The sequence below is a fragment of the Dendronephthya gigantea genome, unplaced genomic scaffold (assembly GCF_004324835.1).
Source record: "Dendronephthya gigantea isolate DGI-Jeju-01 unplaced genomic scaffold, DenGig_1.0 000013F, whole genome shotgun sequence".
In the NCBI taxonomy this organism is placed as follows: Eukaryota; Metazoa; Cnidaria; class Anthozoa; order Malacalcyonacea; family Nephtheidae; genus Dendronephthya; species Dendronephthya gigantea.
In genome coordinates, this window is record NW_021163023.1 from 2,557,404 (window position 1) to 2,571,768 (window position 14,365).

The 14,365-nt window shown below is 36.9% G+C and overlaps 4 protein-coding genes across 5 annotated transcripts; all 4 read left to right on the forward strand.

Moving 5' to 3' along the window:
- The first annotated feature begins 608 nt into the window (after positions 1-608).
- On the forward strand, positions 609-2,739 carry LOC114519445 (protein asteroid homolog 1-like). The gene is made up of 4 exons (XM_028539571.1): positions 609-1,042; positions 1,170-2,215; positions 2,333-2,416; positions 2,591-2,739. Exons 1-4 carry the CDS (start codon positions 609-611, stop codon positions 2,737-2,739), a joined length of 1,713 nt encoding a protein of 570 aa, XP_028395372.1.
- A 736-nt stretch (positions 2,740-3,475) lies between these two features.
- Positions 3,476-6,887, forward strand: LOC114519592 (protein asteroid homolog 1-like). The gene is made up of 4 exons (XM_028539750.1): positions 3,476-3,530; positions 4,016-4,468; positions 4,581-6,007; positions 6,147-6,887. The coding sequence occupies exons 2-4, from the start codon at positions 4,035-4,037 to the stop codon at positions 6,326-6,328; spliced, it is 2,043 nt and encodes a 680-aa protein (XP_028395551.1). The 5' UTR covers positions 3,476-3,530; positions 4,016-4,034; the 3' UTR covers positions 6,329-6,887.
- A 509-nt stretch (positions 6,888-7,396) lies between these two features.
- LOC114519590 (protein asteroid homolog 1-like) lies at positions 7,397-14,345 on the forward strand. Of its 2 annotated transcripts, none has more exons than XM_028539745.1 (4): positions 7,397-7,407; positions 11,810-12,262; positions 12,376-13,784; positions 14,009-14,345. In XM_028539745.1, exons 2-4 carry the CDS (start codon positions 11,829-11,831, stop codon positions 14,248-14,250), a joined length of 2,085 nt encoding a protein of 694 aa, XP_028395546.1. In that variant the 5' UTR covers positions 7,397-7,407; positions 11,810-11,828; the 3' UTR covers positions 14,251-14,345. The 2 variants fall into 2 exon arrangements, with proteins under 2 accessions (XP_028395546.1, XP_028395545.1); XM_028539744.1 differs by lacking the exon at positions 7,397-7,407 and adding an exon at positions 11,095-11,313.
- On the forward strand, positions 8,468-10,833 carry LOC114519446 (protein asteroid homolog 1-like). Its single transcript, XM_028539573.1, has 3 exons — positions 8,468-8,901; positions 9,144-10,267; positions 10,439-10,833. The coding sequence occupies exons 1-3, from the start codon at positions 8,468-8,470 to the stop codon at positions 10,618-10,620; spliced, it is 1,740 nt and encodes a 579-aa protein (XP_028395374.1). The 3' UTR covers positions 10,621-10,833.
- Positions 14,346-14,365: the final 20 nt, after the last annotated feature.

A 14,365-nucleotide genomic window follows, 5' to 3' on the forward strand; every position in this document is an offset into this window, starting at 1 on the left:
GGTGTAACCAAGGAGATTTTTTTGTAGCAAAATATTTCATACATCCACGTCATACATCCACGGCTACAGCTTTGAGAAATATCGCGATAAATTTACAGCTCGTAAGTATTTCTCATATCTGATGATAAGATTTCTATGTAGATATATATGTAGACACTTGATTTAATAGCCTTGTTCTCAGTTCTCATATTTTGTTTTGTCTTTCCAAGAATTTGCAAAGACATGCTTTTTCAAAAGCTTTGATATTACGGAAGGCAGAATATCAAATTATGTGAACTAGAGTTAACACATATTATTCTACTTTTTCTGTTTATCAAATTGTTATGTTTGTGTATATGTACAGGCAAGCATCTGTGAAGAACAGTACTCAGAGTAGTATAGAAGGCATATTTCTGGGAAATATTTCAGTTACGCAATACAAAATATATCATAAAACAATGGCTTCAATATTAGATTGAGTTTCATCAGGTGAATTGCATTAAAAATTGGTCCTTTCTTCAAGTTTGGTTATATATTGCATAAAAGAATAGAATTTATGTACAATTTGCAACCTCTGAATTTGCCATTCTTCATTTGAATCTGATTTCAGGTAATTGCACCACAGACAAATGGGCGTTCAGGATTTACCAAAATACGTTGACACTTTGCCTTGTGGCAAACATGGTGTTTGGGAATTTGATGAACTACGGGACACAAACCTTATCGTTGATGGCCGTGGTTTATGTTATTATATTCACTCTTCCAATCGTTTAGACATGAAATATGGAGGGCAATATCAGCAGCTGCAAGACAAAGTAAGGGAGTTTGTTGCAAAGCTTCAATCCAACAATGTCGTACCATACGTGGTTTTTGATGGCATCATGACAAAAGACGAAAAGAAGTTTCATACGAAACTCAAAAGAAAGCAAAAATGTGTAAAGCGAATGAAAGCTATGTGGTCATCCAGATCATCTACCAATGATGTGGTTATTCCATGCCTTGCCCAAATTGCGTTTGTGCAAGTTTTGCAAGAACTTGATGTCAAATATGCTGTGGCTGATTTGTAAGCATATAATATAATCCATATTTTTTATAGGTTTATAGACTTTTCCCTATTTTAATGCTTTTTCCACCTTTCTCGCCTTTCTCTATCAGTATCAGGGACATTACTGTAATTTATTTTTTTTAAGTGAAGCGGATTGTGAAATTGCATCTCTCGCAAATGAACTGGATGCTCCTGTGATGGCAAAAGACAGCGATTTCTACATTTTCAACATCAAATGTGGCTACATTCCATTCCCACATTATAATTTCTCGTGCAGAAACACCACAGTGAAAAAATTCAAATTCCAAAACTTTGCCAAACACCTTGGCATTGACCCTGGTATGTTACCTCTGTTTGCCTCGTTGATCGGAAATGATTATGTCTCTGAGGACGTGTTGGAACAATTCATGGTGTACCTTCAACAACCAACAGATAAGATTCCAGCCATTGCAAAGTTCCTATCTAAATATAAGAGCAATGATGCATCAACAGTATTTGAGGCTGTAGTGAAGTTAATTCCAAGCGGTCTCCAGGAAGAATTTAGGGACAAATTGCGTCTTTCTGTTGAAGAATACCAAACGAAAGAAAGCAATCTGATAGGATATTTCAAGTCTAATGACCTCAGTTGCAATATTGTTACATTTAACCATCATTCTTTACCGCAGTGGGCTGTTCAGTTGTTTCGAGCTGATTCAATTGCACAGTCGGGTTTCGCATTTTTGTGCAATCTAAAGGTTTTCCTCAGACCCCAATGTGAGGACACATCAAAGCCCTCAGCACAAGCATGTGTTCAGAAGCTCAGATGGTGGTACTATTATGCCATGCTTCAGCACTTCGAGAATGCAGCCATTGGTAGAGAGTTGGGGCAGCCCCAAAGCGAAGCTGGTGCACAAAGCCTGGAAATAACTGTAACTGAGTTTGACAGAAAAGAGTCAGAATATCCTGAGGAAGGAACTTGGAAGTTTAACCTAAAAGAGATCATCTCACAGATCGATGTTAAGATTGAAGACATACGCAAGATGTTCGATGATGATAAGAAAAGCCACTTATTAAAGTTACTTGATTCTGATAAACCATTCATACACAATCTTGAAATTGAACATCAGTTAGTAGTGGCAGCCCTGAGGTACTGGATAATCAAATGTGATGTTAATCAAAAGCAGCTGGCTGCAATTTTGGTCCACTATGTTGGTGAAAAGCCACAGCCAAAGATATCTCTCAAAGCTGTTAAAATACAGACAGTTCATGGTTTCTCACAGTGGCAAAATGTTGTGTACTGGACTGAAAAATTAAACTCCTTGTTTTCAGCTCCATTTCAACATCTGCAAGCAGCAAAACTGTACAACGGTAAACAAGTGTGTTTGGTACATAAGAGACTGATCAGCGAAGAAGGTAACTATACTGTATATTTTGTAACAATACTTTATACTGTTTAATTTTTTCCACTGAAGTGAAACTGGATGAATGAAGAACTGTGAGAACAGACGAAGCAAATATCTAACATTAATTTAGTTTAGGTTTCTTCCTGTGAAACACACATAATTGATAAATTATACTCCATTTCAGGTGTTGAGGCTGAGTCCATGGTGATCGACCTTGACTTATATTGCCAACTTCACAACCTCATCACGAAAAATATACGAGATGATTGGCAGTTAAACACTAATTTCTCGACAGGAAACAGATTTGCTGTTCTGGCGGAATCAAACTATTAAAGTCGGACGAGCCTTGAAAACAATTTTTTTGTTCCACTTTCTAGTAATTTCAGCGCGTTTTGAGCCACTTACAACGAAAACAATATTTTAAATGATTTACATTGTTTTATTGTTATATATAATACATATATCACATTTTAAATAACTGATTATAATATGAATATACCGTTGTAATTATTACTATTTTTACAGTTCTAACTGCTCAATGATTTATGATATGTCTGCATGTGCTCTGAACTCAACTACTAGCATATGATGGGATAAATACATTGATATTTTGTTATGAACTTTTTGGGGAATAAAAAGTGACAAAATGCAGACTGTTTATTCGTTCACTTCGCTGGAAATACCAGTAAAGGCAGTATGAGGACAACTCCACTGGGGTTGGTATTAAATTGGTATAGTGTGAAACATCCCAAGAAAACACGGGCTTACCGCAGCTGAAATACAAGAATGGGCATAAAAGTTTCGCTCACCACACTTTAAGGTTATATCACAAAACTTTTTCGTACGGCGAAAGTTGGCCAGGACTGACAGAACTTTGACAGATGAGACGCATCGAGATAGTGCAGTAATTTCCACATTGGCAGCCATATTTGATTTCCCGGGGGCCGAGCACTGAGCTCAATACCATAGCCAGTGCACTGGAGTACTAAACATTGATGATGACACATGCTGACGGCGTAGCCAAGGGATTTGATTTATAATATAGCAAAATATTTCGTACGTGCAAATTATATTCACGGCTACGGCCTACAGCTTAGAGAAATATCGCGATAAATTTACAGCTCGTAAGTATTTCTCATATGTGATGATAAGATTTCTATGTATGATTTAATAGCCTTCTTCTCAATTCTCATATTTTGTTTTGTCTTTCCAAGAATTTGCAAAGACATGCTTTTTCAAAAGCTTTAATATTACGGAAGGCAAAATATCAAATTATGTGAACAAGAGTTAACACATATTATTCTACTTTGTCTGTGTATCAAATTTTTATGTTTGTGTATATGTGTAGGCATCTGTGAAGGACAATACTCAGAGTAGTATAGAAGGCATATTTCTGGGAAATATTTCAGTTATGCAATACAAAATATATCATAAAACAATGGCTGCAATATTAGATTGGGTTTCATCAGGTGAATTGCATTAAAAATTGGTCCTTTTTGCAAGTTTGGTTATATTTTGAGAAACAGCCTGAAACTTGCATAAAAGAATAGAATTTATGTACAATTTGCAACCTTTGAATTTGCCATTCTTCATTTGAATCTGATTTCAGGTAATTGCACCACAGACAAATGGGCGTTCGGGGTTTAACAAAATACGTTGACACTTTGCCTTGTGGCAAACATGGTGTTTGGGAATTTGATGAACTACGGGACACAAACCTTATCATTGACGGCTGTGGTTTATATTATCATATTTATAACGATTCCAATCATTTAAACATTAAATATGGAGGCCAATATAAGCAGCTGCAAGACAAAGTAAAGGAGTTTATTGTAATGCTTCAATCCAACAATGTCGTGCCATATGTGGTTATTGATGGTATCATGACAAAAGATGAAAAGAAGTTTCATACGTCTCTCAAAAGAAATCAAGATCGTGTAAAGCAAATGGAAGATATGTGGGGGACATCATCTACCAGTGATATGGTTATTCCACTCCTTGTCCAAATTGCGTTTGTGCAGGTTTTGCAAGAACTTGGTGTCAAATATGCTGTGGCTGATTTGTAAGCATATAATAAAACTATATTCATTTATAGGTTTATAGCCTTTTCCCTATTTTAATGCTTTTTCCGCCATTTTCTATCAGTATCAGGGACATTCATTTCTTTTTTTAAGTGAAGCTGATTGTGAAATTGCATCACTTGCAAATGAACTGGATGCTCCTGTGATGGCAAAAGACAGTGATTTCTACATTTTCAACATAAAAGGTGGCTACATTCCATTCCAACAATATAATTTCTCTTGCGGAAACATCACAGTGAAAAAATTCAAATTCCAAAACTTTGCCAAATACCTTGGCATTGACCCTGGTATGCTACCCCTGCTTGCCTCGTTGATCGGAAATGATTATGTCTCTCACAAAATGTTGCAGCCATTCATGGATTACCTTCAACAACCAACAGATAAGATTCCAGCCATTGCAAAGTTCCTATCTAAATGCAAGCGCAATGCAGCATCAACAGTATTTGAGGCTGTAGTGGAGTTAATTCCAAGCGTCCAGCCAGAATTTGAGCAAGCATTGCGTCTTTCTGTTGAAGAATACCAAATGAAAGAAAGCAATCTGATAGGATATTTCAGCTCTAATGACCTTAGTTGCAATATTGTTACATTTAACAATCATTCTTTACCGCAATGGGCTGTTCAGTTGTTTCGAGATGATTCAATTGCATCGTCAGGTTTCGCATGTTTGTGCAATCGAAAGATTTTCCTCCAAACCCAATGTGAGGACCCATCACTGCCCTCAGCACAAGCGTGTGTTCAGGATCTCAGATGGCACTATTATGCCATGCTTCAGCACTTCGAGAATGCAGACAGTGGTAGAGAGTTGGGGCTGCCCCAAAGCAAAGCTGGTGCAGAAAGCCTGGTAACAGAGACACACCAACAAAGTCACCCTAGTGTGTCAAGGACTGATACTGGTCTGACCAAAGACACCCCCCACCTTGTTGAAATGATAGAAGAATTTCAAATCCAGGACGATGCAGAGACTAGCCTCAGCAATACTCCCTGCAGACCTCATCAAGATATTTATTCACCATTGGAATGCACTAACAGAGAAACAAACTTTTCTAAGGAAATAACTGTTACTGAGTTTGACAGAAAAGGGTCAACACTTGCTGAGAAAGAAAGGAAGGTTGACTTAACGCAGATCAAGATTCAGATTGATGGCATACGAGAGATGTCCAATGAGGCTAAGAAAAGCCACTTATTGAAGTTACTTGATTCTGATCTACCATTCATACACAATCTTGCAATTGAACACCAGTTAGTAGTGGCAGCCCTGAGGTACTGGATAATCAATTGCGATGTCAATGAAAAGCAGCTGGCTGCAATTTTGGTCCACTATGTTGGTGAAAAACCACAGCCGTTAAAACCAAACAAATCTCTGCAGCCAGTTCATTGTTTCTCACAGTGGCAAAATGTTGTGTACTGGACGGAAAAATTAAACTCCTTGTTCTCAGCTCCATTTCCACATCTGCAAGCAGCAAAACTGTACAATGGTATTCAAGTGTGTTTGGTACATGAGACGCTGATCAGCGAAGAAGGTAACTATACTGTATATTTTCTAACTATACTCTATACTGAATGAAGAACTGTGGGAACAGACCAAGCAAACTAATATTAGCTTAGTTTAGGTTTCTTCCTGTGAAACACACATAATTGATAAATTATACTTCATTACAGATGTCAAGGCAGAGTTCATGGTGATCTACCCTGACTTATATCGCCTACTTCACAACGCCATCACGAAAGATATACGAGATGATTGGCAGTTCAAGCCAGCGAAAGACGAGAAAAAGACTACAAGTAAAGATTACTTGAAACGAAACCCATTTGCTGTTCTGGGGGAATTAGATTCGGACTAACTTTGAAAACAATTTTTTTGTTCCACTTTCTGGTAATTTGAGCGCGTTTTCAGCCAACTTACGATAAAAGCGATATTTTAAATGATTTACATTGTTTTATTGTTATATATAATACATATATCACATATATACATTTTAAATAACTGATTATAATATAAATATACCGTTGTAATTATTACTATTTTTACAGTTCTAACTGCTCAATGATTTATGATATGTCTGTGCTCTGAACTCAACTACAGGCATATGATGGGATAAATACATTGATATTTTTGTTATGAACTTTTTGGGGAATAAAAAGTGACAAAATGCAGACTGTTTATTCGTTCACTTCGCTGAAAACATCAGTAAAGGCAGTATGAGGACAACTCCACTGGGGTTGGTAATTGGTATAGTGTGAAACATCCCAAGGAAATATGGGCTTACCGCAGCTAAAACAGAAGAATGGGCATACAAGTTTCGCTCACCACACTTTAAGGTTATATCACAAAACTTTTTCGTACGGCGAAAGTTGGCCAGGACTGACAGAACTTTGACAGATGAGACGCATCGAGATGCAGTAATTTCTACATTGGCAGCCATATTTGATTTCCCGGGGGCCGAGCACTGAGCTCAATACTATAGCAAGTGAACTGGAGTACTGAACATCGATCCAGTGATGCTGACACATCACACCAGCTGATCTGGGATCATGACGTCATAAAGCGTCTCGACAAAACTGAGTTATCATGTGCCTGGTGTTTATATTTGTCCTTATTCGTCCAGCTAATAGTATAAAGGGTGAAAAATTTTTATTCTAATATGCAGTTGGGAAAAAAATAAACGTGTTTTTACATAAATATAATAAAATTACTTGATATTTTCGAGTGTCGATGTCATATGCAATGAAGGAAATGATAATTCAGTTTTGTCGAAGATTTGGCTTCCGATTGGTTGATTTTTATACCCAGATCAGCTGGCACATGCTGATGCCGTGATGGTGTAACCAAGGAGATTTTTTTGTAGCAAAATATTTCATACATCCACGTCCTACATCCACGGCTACAGCTTTGAGAAATATCGCGATAAATTTACAGCTCGTAAGTATTTCTCATATGTGATGATAAGATTTCTATGTAGTCATGTAGATATGTAGACAATTAATTTAATAGCCTTGATCTCAGTTCTCATATTTTGTTTTGTCTTTCAGTCTTTCCAAGAATTTGCAAAGACATGCTTTTTCAAAAGCTTAAATAACGGAAGGCAAAATATCAAATTATGTGAACAAGAGTTAAAGTGGCTCCCTACAGTTTTAGAATATTGAAAACTAATGATTTAGATTGAAATTTTTGGCAGGAAGTTTCTTGCTAAACGAAATGAAATTTTCCAGATATATTAACCAACATTCTAAAAGTCGAAAATTGTCTTTGAGTACACGTCATTGCCGTTGTTATGGTAACAATGGCGATTCAAAAACCGTCGTTTTACCTATTTACGCATTTTACTCGAAAACAAGTTCGGTTACCCCAATTTTTTATTTTATAAAAAGTTTTCTTATAAAAAAAATGGGAAATTTGAGCAAGTTTAAAAAAATTCTAAAGAGCCAAAAAATTTCTATTAACGAAAAATCACGTTTTTTAATTTTTAATAATTTTGGCTCAATAGAATTTTTTTTAACTGGTTCAAATTTTCCATTTTTTTGTAAAAAAACTTTTTATAAAATAAAAAATTGAAGTAACCGAACTTGTTCGAGTAAAATGCGTGAATTGGTAAAATGTCGGCCATATTGAATCGCTATTGTTACCATAACAACGGTAATGACGTCATGCTTATGGGCAATTAATTTCTGACTGTTAGAATGTTGGTTAATATATCTGGGAAATTTCTTTTCCTTAGCAAGAAATCTCCTGCTAAAATTTTAAATCAAAACCACAAGTTTTCAGTATTTTAAAAAATTGTAGGGAGCCACCTTAACACATGTTATTCCACTTTGCCTGCATGTGTATCAAATTGTTATGTAATTGTGTATATATGCAGGCATCCATGAAGGACAGTTTGGTTATATATTGCATAAAAGAATAGAATTTATGTACAATTTGCAACCTCTGAATTTGCCATTCTTCATTTGAATCTGATTTCAGGTAATTGCACCACAGACAAATGGGCATTCAGGATTTACCAAAATACGTTGACACTTTGCCTTGTGGCAAACATGGTGTTTGGGAATTTGATAAACTACGGGACACAAACCTTATCGTTGATGGCCGTGGTTTATGTTATTATATTCACTCTTCCAATCGTTTAGACATGAAATATGGAGGGCAATATCAGCAGCTGCAAGACAAAGTAAGGGAGTTTGTTGCAAAGCTTCGATCCAACAATGTCGTACCATACGTGGTTTTTGATGGCATCATGACAAAAGACGAAAAGAAGTTTGATACGAAACTCAAAAGAAAGCAAAAATGTTTAAAGCGAATGAAAGCTATGTGGTCATCCAGATCATCTACCAATGATGTGGTTATTCCATGCCTTGCCCAAATTGCGTTTGTGCAAGTTTTGCAAGAACTTGATGTCAAATATGCTGTGGCTGATTTGTAAGCATATAATATAATCCATTTTTTATAGGTTTATAGACTTTTCCCTATTTTAATGCTTTTTCCACCTTTCTCGCCTTTCTCTATCAGTATCAGGGACATTACTGTAATTTATTTTTTTTAAGTGAAGATTGTGAAATTGCATCTCTCGCAAATGAACTGGATGCCCTGTGATGGCAAAAGACAGCGATTTCTACATCAAACATCTACATTCCATTCCCACATTATAATTTCTCGTGCAGAAACACCACAGTGAAAAAATTCAAATTCCAAAACTTTGCCAAACACCTTGGCATTGACCCTGGTATGTTACCTCTGTTTGCCTCGTTGATCGGAAATGATTATGTCTCTGAGGACGTGTTGGAACAATTCATGGTGTACCTTCAACAACCAACAGATAAGATTCCAGCCATTGCAAAGTTCCTATCTAAATATAAGAGCAATGATGCATCAACAGTATTTAAGGATGTAGTGGAGTTAATTCCAAGCGTCCATCCAAAATTTGAGGAAACATTGCGTCTTTCTGTTGAAGAATACAAAACGAAAGAAAGCAATCTGATAGGATATTTCAACTCTAATGATCTCAGTTGCAATATTCTTACATTTAACGATCATTCTTTACCACAATGGGCTGTTGAGTTGTTTCGAGTTGATTCAGTTGCACCGTCAGGTTTTGCATGTTTGTGCAATCGAAAGGTTTTCCTCAGACCCCAATGCGAGGACACATCAAAGCCCTCAGCACAAGTGTGTGTTCAGGATCTCAGATGGTACTATTACGCCATGCTTCAGCACTTCGAGAAAGCAGCCATTGGTAGAGAGTTGCGGCAGCCCCAAAGCGAAGCTGGTGCACAAAGCCTGGAAATAACTGTTACTGAGTTTGACAGAAAAGAGTCAGAATATCCTAAGGAAGGAACTTGGAAGTTTAACCTAACACAGATCATCTCACAGATCGATGTTCAGATTGAAGGCATACGCAAGATGTCCGATGATGATAAGAAAAGCCACTTATTAAAGTTACTTATTAAAGATTCTGATCTACCATTCATACACAATCTTGCAATCGGACACCAGTTAGTAGTGGCAGCCCTGAGGTACTGGATAATCCATTGCGATGTCAATCAAAAGCAGCTGGCTGCAATTTTGGTCCACTATGTTGGTGAAAAGCCAAGGCCGATAAAACCAAACAAGTCTCTCCAAGATGTTTTAATTCGGACAGTTCATGGTTTCTCACAGTGGCAAAATGTTGTGTACTGGACTGAAAAATTAAACTCCTTGTTTTCAGCTCCATTTCAACATCTGCAAGCAGCAAAACTGTACAACGGTAAACAAGTGTGTTTGGTACATAAGAGACTGATCAGCGAAGAAGGTAACTATACTGTATATTTTGTAACAATACTTTATACTGTTTAATTTTTTCCACTGAAGTGAAACTGGATGAATGAAGAACTGTGGGAACAGACCAAGCAAACTAACATTAGCTTAGTTTAGGTTTCTTCCTGTGAAACACGCATAATTGATAAATTATACTCCATTTCAGGTGTCAAGGCAGAGTCCATGGTGATCTACCCTAACTTATATCGCCTACTTCACAACGCCATCACGAAAGATATACGAGATGATTGGCAGCTCAAGCCAGCGAAAGACGAGAAAAAGACTACAAGTAAAGATTACTTGAAAGGAAACAGATTTGCTGTTCTGGGGGAATCAGATTCGGACTAGCTTTAAATGATTTACATTGTTTTATTGTTATATATAATACATATATCACATTTTAAATAACTGATTTTAATATAAATATACCGTTGTAATTATTACTATTTTTACAGTTCTAACTGCTCAATGATTTATGATATGTCTGTGCCTGAACTCAACTACAGGCATATGATGGGATAAATACATTGATATTTTTGTTATGAACTTTTTGGGGAATAAAAAGGGACAAAATGCAGACTGTTTATTCGTTCACTTCGCTGAAAACATCAGTAAAGGCAGTATGGAGACAACTCCACTGGGGTTGGTATAGTGTGAAACATCCCAAGGAAATATGGGCTTACTGTAGCTAAAACACAAGAATGGGCATAAAAGTTTGGCTCACCACACTTTAAGGTTATATAACAGAACTTTTTCGTACGGCGAAAGTTGGCCAGGACTGAAAGAACTTTGACAGATGAGATGCATCGTGATGATCGTGATGCAGTATTAATTTCCACATTGGCAGCCATATTGGATTTCCCGGGGGCCGATCACTGAGCTCAATACTATAGCCAGTGAACTGGAGTACTGAACATCGATGATGACACATGCTAATGGTGTAGCCAAGGGATTTGATTTATAATATAGCAAAATATTTCATACGTGCAAGTTATATCCACGGCTACAGCTTAGAGAAATATCGCGATAAATTTACAGCTCGTAAGTATTTATCATATGTGATGATAAGATTTCTATATATGATTTAATAGCCTTGTTCTCAATTCTCATATTTTGTTTTGTCTTTCCAAGAATTTGCAAAGACATGCTTTTTCAAAAGCTTTAATATTACGGAAGGCAAAATATCAAATTATGTGAACAAGAGTTAACACATATTATTCTACTTTGTCTGTGTATCAAATTTTTATGTTTGTGTATATATGCAGGCATCTGTGAAGGATCGACAGTACTCAGAGTAGTACAGAAGGCATATTTCTGGGAAATTTTTTAGTTATGCAATACAAAATATATCATAAAGCAATGGCTTCAATATTAGATTGGGTTCATCAGGTGAATTGCATTAAAAATTGGTCCTTTCTGCAAGTTTGGTTATATTTTTGAGAAACAGCCTGAAACTTAATTGCATAAAAGAATTATATAATTTATGTACAATTTGCAATCCCTGAATTTGCCATTCTTCATTTGAATCTGATTTCAGGTAATTGCACCACACCGAAATGGGCGTTCGGGGTTTAACAAGTTACGTTAACGGTTTGCCTTGTGGCAAACATGGCGTTTGGAAATTTGATGAACTACGGGACACAAACCTCATCATTGATGGCTGTGGTTTATATTATTATATTTACGCTTCCAATAATTTAAGTATGAAATATGGAGGGCAATATGAGCAGCTGCAAGACAAAGTAAAGGAGTTTGTTGCAAAGCTTCGATCCAACAATGTCGTGCCATATGTGGTTATTGATGGCATCATGGCAAAAGACGAAAAGAAGTTTGATACGTATCTCAAAAGAAAGCAAGATTGTGTAAAGCGAATGAAAGCTTTGTGGTCATCCAGATCGTCTACCAGTGATATGGTTATTCCACGCCTTGCCCAAATTGCTTTTGTACAAGTTTTGCAAGAACTTGGTGTCAAATATGCTGTGGCTGATTTGTAAGCATATAATATAAACCATATTTATTTATAGGTTTATAGCCTTTTCCCTATTTTAATGCTTTTTCCGCCATTCTCTATCAGTATCACAGACATTCATTTCTTTTTTTAAGTGAAGCGGATTGTGAAATTGCATCACTTGCAAATGAACTGGATGCTCCTGTGATGGCAAACGACAGTGATTTCTACATTTTCAATGTCAAAGGTGGCTACATTCCATTCCAACAATATGATTTCTCTGGCGGAAACATCACAGTGAAGAAATTCAAATTCCAAAGCTTTGCCAAATACCTTGGCGTTGACCCTGGTATGCTACCCCTGCTTGCCTCGTTGATTGGAAATGATTATGTCTCTGACACAGTGTTGCAGCCATTCATGGCGTACCTTCAACATCCAAGAGCTAAGATTCCAGCCATTGCAAATTTCCTATCTGAATATAGGAGCATGTCAACATCAACAGTATTTAAGGTTGTCGTGAAGTCAATTCCTAGCAGTCTCCAGCCAGAATTTGAGCAAGCATTACATCTTTCCGTTGAAGAATACCAAATGAAAGAAAGCAATCTGATAGGATATTTCAGCTCTAATGACCTTAGTTGCAATATTGTTACATTTAACGATCATTCTTTACCGCAATGGGCTGTTCAGTTGTTTCGAGCTGATTCAGTTGCACCGTCAGGTTTTGCATGTTTGTGCAATCGAAAGGTTTTCCTCAGACCCCAATGCGAGGACACATCAAAGCCCTCAGCACAAGTGTGTGTTCAGGATCTCAGATGGTACTATTGTGCCATGCTTCAGCACTTCGAGAATGCAGCCAGTGGTAGAGAGTTGGGGCAGCCCCAAAGCAAAGCTGGTGCACAAAGCCTGGTAACAGAGGCACGCCAACAAGTCACCCTAACACGACCTGTTGAAATGATAGAAGAATTTCAAATCCAGGACAATGCAGAAACTCAACTCAGCAATACTCCCTGCAGACCTCATCAAGATATTTCCTCACCATTGGAATGCACTAACAGAGAAACAAACTTTTCTAAGGAAATAACTGTTGCTGAGTTTGACAGAGAAGGGTCAACACTTGCTACTAGAAAGGTTAACCTAACACAGATCATCTCCCAGATCAATATTCAGATTGATGACATACAAGAGATGTCCAATGATGCCAAGAAAAGCCACTTTTTAAAGTTACTTGATTCTGATCTACCATTTATACACAATCTTGCAATCAAACACCAGTTAGTAGTGGCAGCCCTGAGGTACTGGATAATACATTGTGATGTCAATCAAAAGCAGCTGGCTGCAATTTTGGTCCACTATGTTGGTGAAAAGCCACGGCCGTTAAAACCGAACAAGTCTCTCCAAGATGTTTTAATTCGGACAGTTCATGGTTTCTCACAGTGGCAAAATGTTGTATACTGGACTGAAAAATTAAACTCCTTGTTTTCAGCTCCATTTCCACATCTGCAAGCAGCAAAACTGTACAATGGTATTGAAGTGTGTTTGGTACATGAGAGACTGAACAATGCAGGTAACTATACTGTATATTTAGAGGAGAGTTAAGAATAGAGCTATTCAGTATGAACAAAGTGATATACATACATACAATACAAGTTTAATTTTTCCCACTGAAGTGAAACTGAATGAATAAAGAAGTGTGGGAACAGACGAAGCAAATATTTAACATTAGTTTAGTTTAGGTTTCCTTCTGTGAAACACACATAATTCATAAATTATACTCAATTTCAATTTCAGGGATCCAGGCAGCTGAGTCCATCGTGATCAACTCTAACTTATATCGCCTACTTCAAGAGGTCATCACGAAAGATATACCAGATGATTGCCACTTCAACCAACTACGAATGGAAAAGAAGCCAAAGAAAGACGAGAGCAAAAAGCTGGGAAGCAGAAGTGATCGGAAAAAGACTACGAGTAAAGATTACCTGAAAGGAAACAGATTTGCTTTTCTGGAGGAATCAGATTCGGATGAGCTTTGAAAACATGGTAATTGGAGCGCGTTTTAGCCAACTTAAGACGAAAGCGATCTTTTAAATGATTCACATTGTTTTATTGTTGTATATAATACATATATCACATTTTAAATAACTGATT